Source organism: Scyliorhinus canicula, unplaced genomic scaffold (assembly GCF_902713615.1).
Source record: "Scyliorhinus canicula unplaced genomic scaffold, sScyCan1.1, whole genome shotgun sequence".
In the NCBI taxonomy this organism is placed as follows: domain Eukaryota; kingdom Metazoa; phylum Chordata; class Chondrichthyes; order Carcharhiniformes; family Scyliorhinidae; genus Scyliorhinus; species Scyliorhinus canicula.
The window spans coordinates 643-14,776 of record NW_024055461.1 but is presented as its reverse complement, the minus strand read 5'-3'; the positions used below and the strand labels follow the sequence as shown (position 1 = coordinate 14,776).

The window sequence follows — 14,134 nt, the reverse complement described above, 5'->3', positions numbered from 1 at the left end:
CAGTTAACTCCTGGTTTTGGCGTCCACTTTCGTTCAGTGGATTGGACAGCTGGTTCCTGATGCAGAGCAAATTGAGCAGGGCATCATCAATTCTCGTTTCAGCTGTGGTTACTTTTGAAAGCCCTGCCCTCACAATTTAACTTCAAGCAAAACATAACTTGTCTCCAGTTCAGCAAAGTTCAATATCTGATTTTTGATAAGTTGAGACATCAGTTTTAAAGAAACGGCTTATTCCAATAAGTTACATGGCCTCTCAGCGGAACAGTTAGAAGCTGCAACAGTACATTGAGGTTCAACATTGCACAGGGCCACTGATTGCGATGCTTCCAGCAGTTTCTGTGGTGTAGTGGTTATCACATTCGCCTCACGTGTGAAAGGTCCCCGGTTCGAAACCGGGCAGAAACATTGCGTGTTTCTCATTTTGTGTGACGAATGTTTGCACAAAATAACTTTCTTTCTCAATCTCGCACGTTCGAGGAACATGAGATTTGGTCTCTCATGAGATATTAAAATTCCTGCAACAAAGTCAGAAATACGGAATATTCAAGACGCCTGGGGAAGAAAAGCCTTCCCTATTTTGCCACGATTCGGATATTAGCAGTTTGTTCATCCACCACAGAATCTTTTGGGTTTACACATGCAGATGAACATATTTAATCGCCCTTTCAAACATGACTAAATGTACGATAAAAGCAACTTACTGCGTATGCGTCAATGTGAAAGAAAAACAGAAAACACAGGACAGTCTCATCAGGTCTGACAGCCTCTGTAGAGAGAGATGGCAAGTGTCGTTTCGAGCCTGGGTGACTCTTTGTCGAAGAGTAGACGGCGGGATTCATTCACATTGGGTTTGCTTTGAGAAGCTGAGCTCAAACTGCATGGAACCAATACGTTCCCGAGAAGCTTGTCTATGTGTGGGCATTTTAATGACTAATTCTGGTGGACTCAGACAGCTCTTTGTCCCTTTCATTTTATCAGTTCAACAACTTCAGACTGTGAACTCTCACTTCCCCCTGCACCACATGTTTTTTCCATCAACTTATCATCCCTTCCATTGATATGTTTTACCCTCAGCATCGCCCACCTCCCACCAGCACATACCATCCTACTTCAGCAATCTGATCCCTGTTTGTAATTGTTATCTGACGCACTGCTTACCTTTGTTCTGCCATTAACACATTCTGACCGCTTGATGCGCCATCAGCACCTTTCATAGCCTTGATTAGCCTCATTTACATTCCCTTTTTCTTCTTTCCCGAGACATTTTCGTCATTTCCCACCTTTTGCTAGCCCTCTATCGAGGCCCAATACAGCACTCCACCACCCCCACCCCCCACCCACAATCGTCTGAATCTCCAGTTCCAATTCTCGAGCTTTGACAAAGAGTCCACTTGACTGGAAACGACAGCTGCCATTTCGCTCCCCAGAGGCTGTCAGACCTGCTGAGATTATCCAGTATTTTCTGTTTTTGTTTCCGTTTGAAGCATCAGCAGTAAGTTGCATTTGTCACACATTTAGACATGTTTGAGATGGTGATTAAATATGTTCATTTGGAAATCGCTGAAATTCTGTTGTGGATGAAGTAGCTGCTAATATCCGAGCTGTGCCAATGTATGAAAATTCTTCACCTCTCATTGCCTGCCGAAAATTCAGTGCTTGGGCCTTAATGTTCAATTCAGTGGGTGGGGGGTGGGGGTCGTGGAGTGCTGTATTGGGCCTCGATAGAGGGCTAGCAATAGGTGGGAAATTACGAAAATGTCTCGGGCAGAATGAAAAAGGGAATGCAAATGAGGCTAATCAAGGCTATGAAAGGTGCTGATGGCGCATCAAGCGGTCAGAATGTGTTAATGGCAGAACAAAGGTAGGCAGTGTGTCAGAGATCACTTCTACCTTTGCTGCTACACAGATTCTCTACAATCAGATGGAACATGAACCGTGCAGGCTGCCCGGATGTTGACTTTGTATCAGGATCGTCAGGATCGATTACATAAGAACATAAGAACTAGGAGCAGGAGTAGGCCATCTGGCCCCTCGAGCCTGCTCCGCCATTCAATGAGATCATGGATGATGTTTTCTGGACTCAGTTCCAGTTTCTGGCCCGAACACCATAACCCTTAATCCCTTTATTCTTCAAAAAACTATCTATCTTTACCTTAAAAACTTTTAAAGAAGGAGCCTCAACTGCTTCACTGGACAAGGTATTCCATAGATTCACAACCCTTTGGGTGAAGAAGTTCCTCCTAAACTCAGTCCTAAATCTACTTCCCCTTATTTTGAGGCTATGGCCCTAGTTCTGCTTTCACCCGCCAGTGGAAACAACCTGCCCGCATCTATCCTATCTATTCCCTTCATAATTTTAAATGTTTCTATAAGATCCCCCCTCATCCTTCTAAATTCCAACGAGTACAGTCCCAGTCTACTCAACCTCTCCTCATAATCCAACCCCTTCAGCTCTGGGATTAACCTAGTGAATCTCCTCTGCACACCCTCCAGTGCCAGTATGTCCTTTCTCAAGTAAGGAGACCAAAACTTGATGTGTGGCATTAATATCCTCTTCAACTCATATTTCAGTATCCAACTGCTCCACTGGGTCTTGGTGGCTCCAGTCTGATAGAAACCAACAGAAAATTAAAATACTTGCAAAATTCACAATCAGCCTCATGTCGACCAACATCACGTTCACCTGCAGCATCATCATTACAATTTAATGAACAATAATACCTGGTTCCACAGTGAGTGGAGAATGGGGGTTTTGCCGTGAAGAAAACACTGAGTAGCGAGATCATAACGAGGAGAGCGGCGAAGCTGTTCTCCGCGATAGTTCCAGATCCAATCGCTCTTCAGGGCAGGCAATTATCTGTCAGAGCTGAGATTCAGGTCCCACTGCACTGCTGATCCAACCAGACACAAGAGTCGCGAGTATCACAATGATGTTGGAGTGCGACCAGCAAACGGAAACTGTGACCAGGGACACCGCAGACTCAAAGTTCAAAATGTGTGCGGCGATGATCAGCTGCAGTAACAAGTGATGGAGCGGAAATAGCGACAATTGAGTATCCAACCGCCTTTGACCATCCTGCATCTGCTCACGGGTCAACTCACTGAGAACAATATTGTGTCGGAGGGGCCGTAAGGGGCCAGATTCAACTGACACTACATATGCCTATTTGAAAGAGCTTTTTCTACTGCCCTTTTTACCCTGCATTTCAACCCCGTGATGTTTTCCGTTCTCAAGTTCCTACCTGTTGACATGTTCTATTGATTCTTCTTCCCTCGTCAATTTCGGCGCCAGACGCCAAATGGTATCAAATCACAGTACAATAAATGCTGTTTGATAGTGCATGGTGCGGTGGCCAAGAAGGAAAACGTTGGTTTTGTAAACCAAAAGTCGCGGGTTTAAGTCTTGCCTGTGCCTCGGTGCGGCTGCGTGAACCCTCAGCTCACTTTGTACTGATACATTGAAAATTATCTGTCATGCTTCATTATCGCCCACAAACATGAACTGTCATTCACCCCTTCCTATCTTCTTTTTAGGACGTTGTGCTTTCAGCTAATTAAACAATTCTGTATAATCGAGTCTCTGATAAAAACAAAATTCTGAGAGCATCCGTTTACTCGCTTTTGTAGCTTCGTTATGATCAAAATGAACAAAACTAGTCTGTTCAGCCCTGTTATCATTCTGATTTATAACCTCCGCCTGTCCTCCAAATTCTTGGCAATCTTTTGACTTCGTCCTCCCAGGGCTAAACAGAGAACTCCAACGGTCATTTGCACAAATTAAGCATCATTGTCTGATTTAAAACACCCACAGTAACAACAACAGTGTCTAAACAGCTGAAATGTAGATTTCTGGCTCGGTTTCCCGCCCTGGTGTGTATTGCAGTAAACTCTGAATCCACTCAGTAGCAGAATTCTGACGCAGAGTTAGCAGAATCCAGCAGCAGAGGGCGCCAAATTCATGCACGGGCTTCACAAACTCACAAACTCCGGTGGGATGGGAGGCGAATGAGATCACAATAGACTCCCCTCCACAACTCGCGCACTGCACTGAGCTGAATAGAGCCCTGGTTCGCTTTCTCCTTCCCAATCTTTGACTGAGTCCAGTCCAATTCACTGAGAGAGATTAAGTTGGAAATGTTTCTGGCAATACTGGCGGCGCTGTGGCACATTGAGTAATGCTCATCAATCCGGACTAACTATTAGGAGTCATGGGCCAAAATATAATTAACGATCGGTAATATCTATGTAGTGTCTAGATGGGAGATTCCACATAAACTCGCAGATAATAGCAAATAGTATCAACTCGGTATAAACACTGGGTAGCGCAGTGGTTAGCACTGCTGTCGCATGGCATTGAAGACCTGGGTTCAATACGGCCCCGGGTTACTGGCTGTGTGGAGTTTGCACATTCTCTCCATGTTTGCGTGGGTCTCATTCCCACAAACCAAAGATGTTCAGGGTACGTGAATTGGCGCACAACGTCACAAAGCTGTACTTGCAAAGGCTCTGGGTCTGGTGCCTATTTGTCAGTTGGCATCTTCGAAATGTGAGCTAATGGCACAGTCAGAGTTATCATATTGTAAAGATCCTGTCGTAAAAATAATGATGGAAATCAGTACTTTACAAAGGTAACCCGAGTGGAACCGCATCTCGGTGTGGAGTTGGTTCACTATTTATCCCTGGTCTCCTCAAAACAGTAACTATTAATAATGCTCATGCACTGGATTGCATTAATCGTTCATTATTGTGCATTAGGCTGATCTAAAATGATTTCTTTCACCTTCCAGCTTGATTAGAGATAAAGATCTACCGAAACAAATAGATCAATATTAATTTTGAAGAAAAGCGAGTTACACCCAGAAAAAGACAAAATGACGGATAATATGAGACAGAGAAAAGGGAACAAACTGAAAAACACAACCAGGGGTGGAATCTGATTGGACAGAATTAGTTGTGTTTAGTCCTCAACTAACAGGCTGGTCCACAGCTGACATAAAAGCTGCGAGACAAGCCAATCGTAGCACGGAGGAACGCCCCTCAAATTCCCAGTAAGTGAAATCTGCCTCTGATCTGAGTTTACTCTGTGATATGAGACTAGAAGCACCAACATATTTGAAACAGTGTTGCTGTTCATTTTACAACCAGGAACCATGTGCTCGCTGTGTGCTTTACTGATAATAATGGTCTTGCTGCCCGGTGAGTCGGAACTCAAATCCTCAGTCTGTGTTTCATGGGTTATATTTACTCCCAGATTTCTGACACATTCTGTATGTTGTTACAGGAACGAGTGGCCAAGATTCAGTTTCCCAGGAGCCGCCTGAATTAATGGTTCAGGAAGAACAGACAGCAATGTTGAACTGCAGTTACAAAGCACAATTCTCCTCTCCAACTCTCTTCTGGTATATCCAGTACCCGGGGAAAGCTCCGAGATATTTACTGAAAATGTTCAGCAAGGGACAGGGTGATAAGTCACCAGAGTTCTCTGACCGGTTTTCTGCTGATTTGGACCAGGATAGGAAAACAGTTCCTTTAAATATCACCGGGGTCCGTGTCTCTGACTCTGCCGTGTATCTCTGTGCTCTGAGCCCCACACTGTTACAGAGGCACAGTCAACCCGTACAAAAACCTGCAATGCACTCTCACCTCCTCTTCACGGAATCAGATCTGTCAGTAGAATTGTGAACTGCTAATATTAATAAAACAATATTATAAATGACAGCTTGCCCGAATGATCTTTTTCTGTGGTGCTGAATGTTTGTCATTCCGATTTACTGGACTCCGAGCGGCTCTGTAAATGGGAGGCTCTGATTCTGTTATCAGAACAACATGAACTGTTACAATCCGTGCACCATCTCGAATGTTAACCCCGATAAAGAACCAACATTTGTTTTAATGCTCGTTTTATTATTAGTCTGTAGCACAGAGAACGTAGTTGTTCAGTCGCTGAGTTTCTTCAAGGATGGTTCCAAAGATCTGCGGATATTAAGGCAAATAGACAGTTGTGGATAGTGCAGGAGGGTAGATGTGAGGTAGAACAGCCATGATCTTATTGAATGACAGACCAGGCCCAAGTGAAGGAGCAAATGGTCCCCTGCAGCTCCTGTTTCTTATTCTCTGAAGCTATTCAGTTCAGTTCATTGTTCTGAGAACAGTTTCATGTGGTTCCAGGACCCTTGTTCTGACGTCATGGAGTTGAGAACAAAGAAACTTTGAGTTGATTGGATGAAATTTAGGGCACAGGAGCTCAGGGCTGATTGGGTGCCGTCTTTAGACTCTGTCAGGAACGAACCAATCAGTCGTGAGGTGGGATATGACTCAACATCTTGTCAAGTCTTATCTGAAACAATTCAGCTTCAACTCACTCTGTTTAAATCCACCACCAGCTCTGTGAACATGTTGGCTGTTATCTTTTACACATTTCTCGCAGCCGCAGTTCTCTTAACTGGTAAGTTCCGAAGTTGCACCATTTTCACTTTGCTCGTGATATCGACATATAAATCATCATTTAAATGCATCTCCCCTCCGTTTGCAATCTATTGCCTTAACTTGAAACAATCGTGACAATTAAAAAATAAAGTCTTCTATTTCTAAATGTTTTCAGCGGTCAGAAGTGAAGATTCGGTCTCTCAGGAGCCGCTTGCAGTGACACAATTTGGAGGAGACTCGGTGACCATTAATTACAGATATTTGATCACAGCTGCTTCATATTATTTACAGCTGTACCGTCAGGACAGGAACAAAGCCCCCACATTATTGATCTACATCTATAACTACGGAGACGTTCCCAGAGCAGTGGGTGTGGAGTCTCGATTTTCTGCATCAATAAACACTTCGAAAAGTGAGGGGAATTTCACCATCCGGGAGCTGCGGCTGTCTGATAACGCGGTGTATTTCTGCGGACTGAGAGACACAGTGACAACAACTAGAGAGAGCCTCGTACAAAAACACTGCCGCAGTGTGACAAAGAGAACAGAGGGCTAAGGGCGAAAAGCTGGACTTTGCGAACCAATCAGCAGATTTTTCTGATTTGAAATAAATCCAAATGATTGACAAGCAATAGATAATAATAATCTTTATTGTCACAAGTAGGCTTTCATTAACACTGCAATGAAGTTACTGTGAAAATCCCCTAGTCGTCACACTCTGGCGCCTGTCCGGGCAGCGCTGAGGAGGTTTCCTCTGCTCCATTTTACATCGAATACATTCTGAGCATAACGTTATGATATGTTTTTAGAGCATTTGTTCCAGTTTCCAAATTAAATATATTGCGACAAATATGCTATGAAAATATTTGTTATTGTATTCCAGTCTTTAAAGCAGTGACACAAACGGCGTAAATGCAGTAGCAGGCATATAACACTGAGGGGAGCTCAGGACAAAAGTACAAAAACTTTGTGCATAAAGTCTTGTCCGGTGTGTTCAGATTCGCTACCGCGCTCCTGGCGCTTTCTGATGTTCTTTTCCATTTGACTTTTGAAGTTACCATTAGTCGAGGTGTCCAGAACGCGCGAAATCTGACCTTAAGGATAATTTACTTATTTAGCATTATTCATCAACTTCTAATCATGTCCGGAAAATAACTCCTGTACATTTTGTAAATTAAGGATTGATTGTTTCTGAGCATTGCTGAAAATAAATATCGACGTTTTTCGTCCTGTACTCGTCAGGACAATGGTAAGAACAGCAATGTCAGGAAAAACAATCGAAACGAGGCTGGTTTAGCTCACTCAGCTAAATCGCTGACTTTTCAAGCAGACCAACAGCACGGTTCGATTCCCGAACCAGCCTGTCCGGACAGGCGCCGGAATTTGGCGACTAGGGGCTTTTCACAGTAACTTCATTGAAGCCTACTCGTAACAGTAAGCGATTTTCATTTCATTTTTCATTTCAAAATGTATTTTTTCAAACATATTAAGCATTCTCAGTTTTAATATATGTCAGTGACATTAACATTGAGAGATCGGGTTATTATGATTATTAAGATTTTCCTCACCCGGTGGACATTGGTTTGCACTACAGACTTATATTTCAAACCCCAAATTACTGGTCCTTCAGAGATTTCCTAAACCGCGGTCAGTGATATAAATAGTTCTCGACCACCTTCACAGTTTGTTTTCTCAATGGTTGCGACGAGTTCACAAATCTCCTCACATCAGCATCAACTATTTCTGCTCCCAGTAAATGCGATAATGGGACTGAATCTGTCTTCGATGTGAATCATTTTAGATGGTGTTTGTGTGGATTGTGCTCGGGGGTCTGTGCTCACAAGAAACCATTCACGTTTCAGTGTCTGAGCCGCTGTGAAAACCAGCTCGCACCAGACTGCAGCTGTGATCCACAAACCTCCGGCAGCTTTTGGACGAGGCTTTCCCTCGTTGCCATCACTGTGAGAGTCTGTGCACAGTAATAGACCGCAGTGTCAGACAGCCGCATCTCCGAGATGGTCAATCGGTACAACTTGTTTGACGGCTGAACTGTATCTGAAAACCGGTCCTGAGCGAAATGCGCCTTCAATTCAGAATGGCCGTCCGTGTCCTTCCGGACTGCAAACGCGGACTGTTTGTCTGGATACTGACGGTACCAGAATAAGTATAAAGCATTGTCGGTATTGGTGCAGGTTAGAGTGACACCTCTTTCTATCTGGGTTTCCTAGTGCTTGCATCACAAACTCCAGTGTACAGGTGTAGCAAATAATGAGAATATTGTTGTTTATTGTGAGGTGAATTCATCACAAAAACATGGAGGTTATGCTTCAGTTATACAGGGTATGGATGGGATCACATCTGGAATATTGTGCAGTAGGGCGCGATGTTTTGCAATTTTCTAATGGTCTCCTACTGTGACTGTCATCGTGGAGGCCGGATTATTGTTTCTTTGCTGAGCATTAACTGGAACCCTGACTGTTCGGCTTTTGTACGGGACCCGCTATATCTGTAGCAGTGTGGGCTGCAAGGCACAAAGATACAGTGCACTATCAGACATCAGTGTGTTGCCCATCATTAGCTCGCTAATCTTGGCAGTTTGATTTAAGGTAGCTGAATCGCGATCGGTGATGTCAGGGTGTCTGTAAATGTTCTTTCCCAGAACATGAAGAATGTATTGTGGAGCCTTCCCGGGACTCTGACTGTACCAGTACACGTACGGGTTCGAAGCGCTTGTCTTCAAGTTGCAGGTTAGTGTGACATTACTTTCCTCTTCGATCTTTATTTCAGCATCCGGCTGCTCCACTGTGTCCTGGTGGCTCCAATCTGACATAATAATATATTAAGAACAACAATCAATATGAGCCCCAAGTAGATCAACTTAATTTTCACCACCACTATTATGTTTACCAACAATAACATCAGGGTTACAGCAGTCAGGAGGAGAATGGAATTTTACTGGGAAGGAAATACTTTCTGAGAAGTGAGATAATGGTGAGCATCTGAGCGAGTCGGTTTCCCATCATCCTTCCTGAGTCTGGAACTCTGCAGTGAGAGGAATCCTCTGTCAGAGACAGAAATACTGATCCCCGTCACACTGCGCTGCTGATCGACCAATGGCAGCGCCAACAATTTCTCCATTAACACAATTGGGTCAGAGCGACAGCAGCAACCGGAAGCTGTGGACGGGATACCGCACACTCGGTGACTCTCAGCTGTACTAGGAGCGGAAATAGAGAATATGCAGAAGATTGTGACCATCCTGCACCTGCTCAATGTTCAAGAGACTGAGAAGAACTAGAGCAGGAAGGACATAAAGCAGCGGGAATCATTGAATCTTGGAGCACCGACTGAGACAATTGGAATAATTAACCAAACCATTTTTCATTCACGCATTTTGCATATATACCTGATTTTTTTGTTCAAGGTACATATAATTTCATTTTGAACGTTGCTATTGAATATTATGTCCAGATTTGAACACATGGCAGTGTAATAAGTGAATGTGATATTTCCCTGCTTTTCTCTCTCATAACCTGGCGTACATGGATTATCGAATGTTCTGCTGATTGAAACAATTACATCTGATCCGTTTCATTAAACGTCTTAAAATCGTTACCACTACAATTAAGAATCTCGCTGAACTGATTGATAAGCGAAGAACATTGACTGCTGAGGTCACAAGGGGTCTGTCCCCCCAGCAGTGTGTGGGTGGAACAATGAGTTGAACAGAGCCCGGATTCCATCTCTGCTTCTCAATCTCTGCCTCATCCCATTCCCATCCACTCAGAGAGATTCAGACAGACATGTTTCTTTTTTTTAAATAATTTTTATTGAAAAATTTTGAATTTATACAACAATAACGCACCTTAGTAAAATACCAAAAATAACAATAATATTAACAATCATAAACATTGGCCCCACCTCCATGAACAACACAGCATTTTAACAACAACGCAAATTAACACAATATAAAGTTACAGAATAGACATTACAATAAGGAACACCCCTCCCCCCCCCCCCACCCCCCGGGTTGCTGCTGCTATTGACCAAGATACCTATCTTTGAGCCAGGAAGTCCAGAAAAGGCTGCCATCGTTTATAGAACCCTTGTATTGATCCTCTCAGGGCAAATTTGATCCTTTCCAGTTTTATAAATCCCGCCATGTCACTGATCCAGGTCTCCACACTTGGGGGCCTCGCATCCTTCCACTGTAGCAGAATCCTTCGACGGGCTACTAGGGATGCAAAGGCCAGGACACCGGCCTCTTTCGCCTCCTGCACTCCCGGCTCTACCGCAACTCCAAAAATCGCGAGTCCCCACCCTGGTTTGACCCTGGATCCAACCAACCTCGACACCGTCCCCGCCACCCCCTTCCAGAATTCTTCCAGTGCTGGGCATGCCCAGAACATATGGGCGTGGTTCGCTGGACTCCCCGAACACCTGGTGCACCTATCCTCACCCCCAAAGAACCTACTCATCCTAGTCCCGGACATGTGGGCCCGGTGCAGCACCTTAAATTGGATGAGGCTAAGCCTCGCACATGAGGAGGAAGAGTTGACTCTGTCCAAGGCATCCACCCAAGTCCCGTCCTCTATCTACTCCCCGAGTTCCTCCTCCCATTTAGCCTTCAGCTCCTCCACTGACGACTCCTCCACCTCCTGCATTACCGTATAGATGTCAGACACCTTCCCCTCTCCGACCCACACCCCCGAAAGCACTCTGTCCATCGTCCCCTGCGAGGGCAGCAAAGGGAATCCCTCTACCTGTCGCCTAGCAAACGCCTTTACCTGCAAGTATCTGAACATGTTCCCTTGGGAAAGGCCAAATTTATCTTCCAGTTCCCCCAGGCCCGCAAACCTCCCGCCAATAAACATGTCCCTCAATTTGCTGATGCCCGCCTTTGCCACCCCCTAAATCCCCCACCGGGATGAACCGATGGTTGCCACCCAGTGGAGCCTCCATCGAGCCCCCTGTTTCCCCCCATGCCGCCTCCACTGTCCCCAGATTCTTAGGGTCGCCGCCACCACCGGGCTCGTGGTAAACTTCTTAGGGGAGAGCGAAAACGGCGCCGTTACCATGGCACCCAGGCTCGTATCTCTACATGACGCCATCTCCATTCTTTTCCACGCCGCTCCTCCCCCCTCCATCACCCAGTTACGCACCATTGACACATTGGCCGCCCAATAGTACCCCAGAAGGTTGGGCAGCGCCAGCCCGCCTCTATCCCTCCCTCGCTCCAGGAACACCCTTGTTCTTGAAAATACAGAAAAAATGTGTCATTTGCAACATGGAAGTCTGGCAATATCTGGTCTGAGAGGGTACAGGGAAAGATCCCACAAAGGGATAATAGCAGCTGCAAAGAGCAGGAATGTAAAATACAGATTATCAAACACACAGGTTTCATGTGGTAAGCTAAAACAATGTCTCACACCTTCATGGAATGTAACTATATCAGGAAGTATCTGGAAAGGCATGGATGAGAGTTTCAATTGACGAATGTTTAAAACAGGCAGGTCTTTCAGTTAAATTTTAGCGTACAGCTAAAAGCAAAGTCTCACACCTTAATTGAAATAAACTCTTAGTAAACAGCTGGAAAGGATGGAAGATGCTCAGTCGAATTTGGTGTAAATTTTAAACTGTAAAATTCTATGGACATCAAGTCAATTAAAAGAAAATTGGAGACGACCTGTCTACGGGAGACACAATTTGAAGTCAAAATCAAAGGCAAAGTTATGAGCTGGGGACAATTGGAAAATTAAGCGATTCAAAAGCAGGAAGTGGAGGTAACACCTATTGAAACCGGGCGTTTTTTAATCAGATCTGAAAGGTGACGTTGTGCGCAAAGTGAATAGTTGGTTGTATTTGGATGTTTGCATCAAGGATACTTTTTGACAATCAAAATGAAACAAGCTCATTTACAATAAAGTCGTTAAAACTTGGTGACTCTTCGAAAGAGAATATTAATCTGAAGAAAGGGGACAGCCAGCAGAGCCAGCTCTCACAGCTCGGTGCATGGGAAGGATAGGACACAGCAACCGAGTCCACAAGCGAATACAACTCAAGAAGACAAGATTTTAAGAAGATCGATTGTCAAGGTGGGCCTGAAGGTCTCTTCAAACAACAGGAAGGATCCCAAAGCAAGATCTTTTTTCCTTTCTGTAACAAAAGTGTTTGCAGCTTTTAAAGAAAAAATATAATAATAAAATAACTTAACCTGAAAAAGTGGTTATTAGCCTACTTACTTCCTTAACAACGCAGGACCCAGGACATCGATGCTACTAAGGGGTAAGTAGGTAAAATTCTTCGGTGAAGGTATGGGTTATACTGGGGGATAACTTGAAAATATAGTTTGACCTAAATAGCACCCACCGAAGCCTGCATCGGAGTCAGGGAGTGAGAATCCCTGTTCACCGTTTAGAATATCGACCTTTATTTGGTATAGGGGGAATTCTAAGAATAATGGTGAGTTTTAAATTCATGGCGCCCAGCGTGGAGGCCTAGAATATTAGAAGTTTCTAGATAAAGCGAGGCTAGAATATTAGAAGTTTCTAGTTAAGCAGAGTAGGGGCTAGAATATTAGAAGTTTCTAGTTCCAAGAACGGTTGGAATATTAGAAGTTTCTAACCGGCACAAAGGCTAGAATTTTAGAAGTTTCTAGTCTGTGTGAGTCAAACTTTACCTGCCGAGTTTAGTTTGGAAAGTTCATGTGTGATTGGCTTTTGTAAGGGTATTCTGTGGGATTGAGGGGACTGAAGCTCAGTTTGGGTGTGAAAACTCAGTAGACTAGAAGGTACTGACCCTGAGAAAAAGTCTGCAAGTGGTGATAGCACTAAAATCTTGCATCCGTTACTGGGTAAAAGGGCCAAATAATAAATCATCCTCAGAGTAAGGCAGATTGTGCGGATATTTTCTGGAAAATAGGGACGCTTAGAATCTTCAGAAACCAATAACCAATCGACCCTTAACTAAAACAGGAAGATAGTGCCTTAGTCAGACTTGGATAGGGCCCAGAAAGGGTACTTATCCTTAAATTCAGAGTGCACCTGAAAGGGACAACCAGGACAGAAGTTAAAAATCCGAAAAATAAAAATGGCAATTAGGGTAATTCTCTTGCCCTGGAATACAGTCAAGAGAGATGTAGCAATGAAACAAGAATGGAAGAAATTAAAAGAGCTAAAAAGATCCTGGAATAGAGAGTGTATCCAGACGGAGATATCTCCTTCTTGTTAGAGTGCCTAAAGCCTGCAATATACAGATCCAGTAGGGATTCTTAAGCACTTTGAATTTGCATTTGAAAAGCAAGCTGAATCACTAATCTTGTTCGGAACAGACAGAAGCATGCAGCTGCTCAAGTGGGACAAAGTGTGCTCCAAACTGGGTAAAATCATTGACGAAGAAAACATGAAAGAAATAATACAGATTCCTTGTGAACACAAAAGTAAGTCTGAAGTGGCAAACAAATATATAAAACAACTGCAGAAAATGAAGCATTAGAAATGGAAATGACGAGGAATCAGTCCTAGAATCAGATAGCCAGAGTAAAAACAGTAGGGTTTCAAATAAATGTGCCAAGTAAAAGTGCAGATGAATGGTAACAGACGAGACTTATAAAAAAATTTACATAGGAGGAAAGCAGATCCACTTAGTGGAAGGAGATTTACAAATGCCCAAAAGGACGTACAAGTTAATCCTTCCACTAGAAAAGGGGA

At 43.9% G+C, this 14,134-nt stretch overlaps 1 non-coding gene and 1 gene segment (V, D, J or C); both read left to right on the top strand.

Moving 5' to 3' along the window:
• The first annotated feature begins 332 nt into the window (after window positions 1–332).
• Window positions 333–405, top strand: trnav-cac. Its single transcript has one exon. It is a non-coding gene; the product is annotated as a tRNA-Val (tRNA).
• Window positions 406–5,150: 4,745 nt separating this feature from the next.
• LOC119959635 lies at window positions 5,151–5,682 on the top strand. The segment is given in 2 exon segments: window positions 5,151–5,196; window positions 5,282–5,682. Coding segments are annotated over 2 exon segments (447 nt in total).
• The last annotated feature ends 8,452 nt before the right edge of the window (window positions 5,683–14,134 follow it).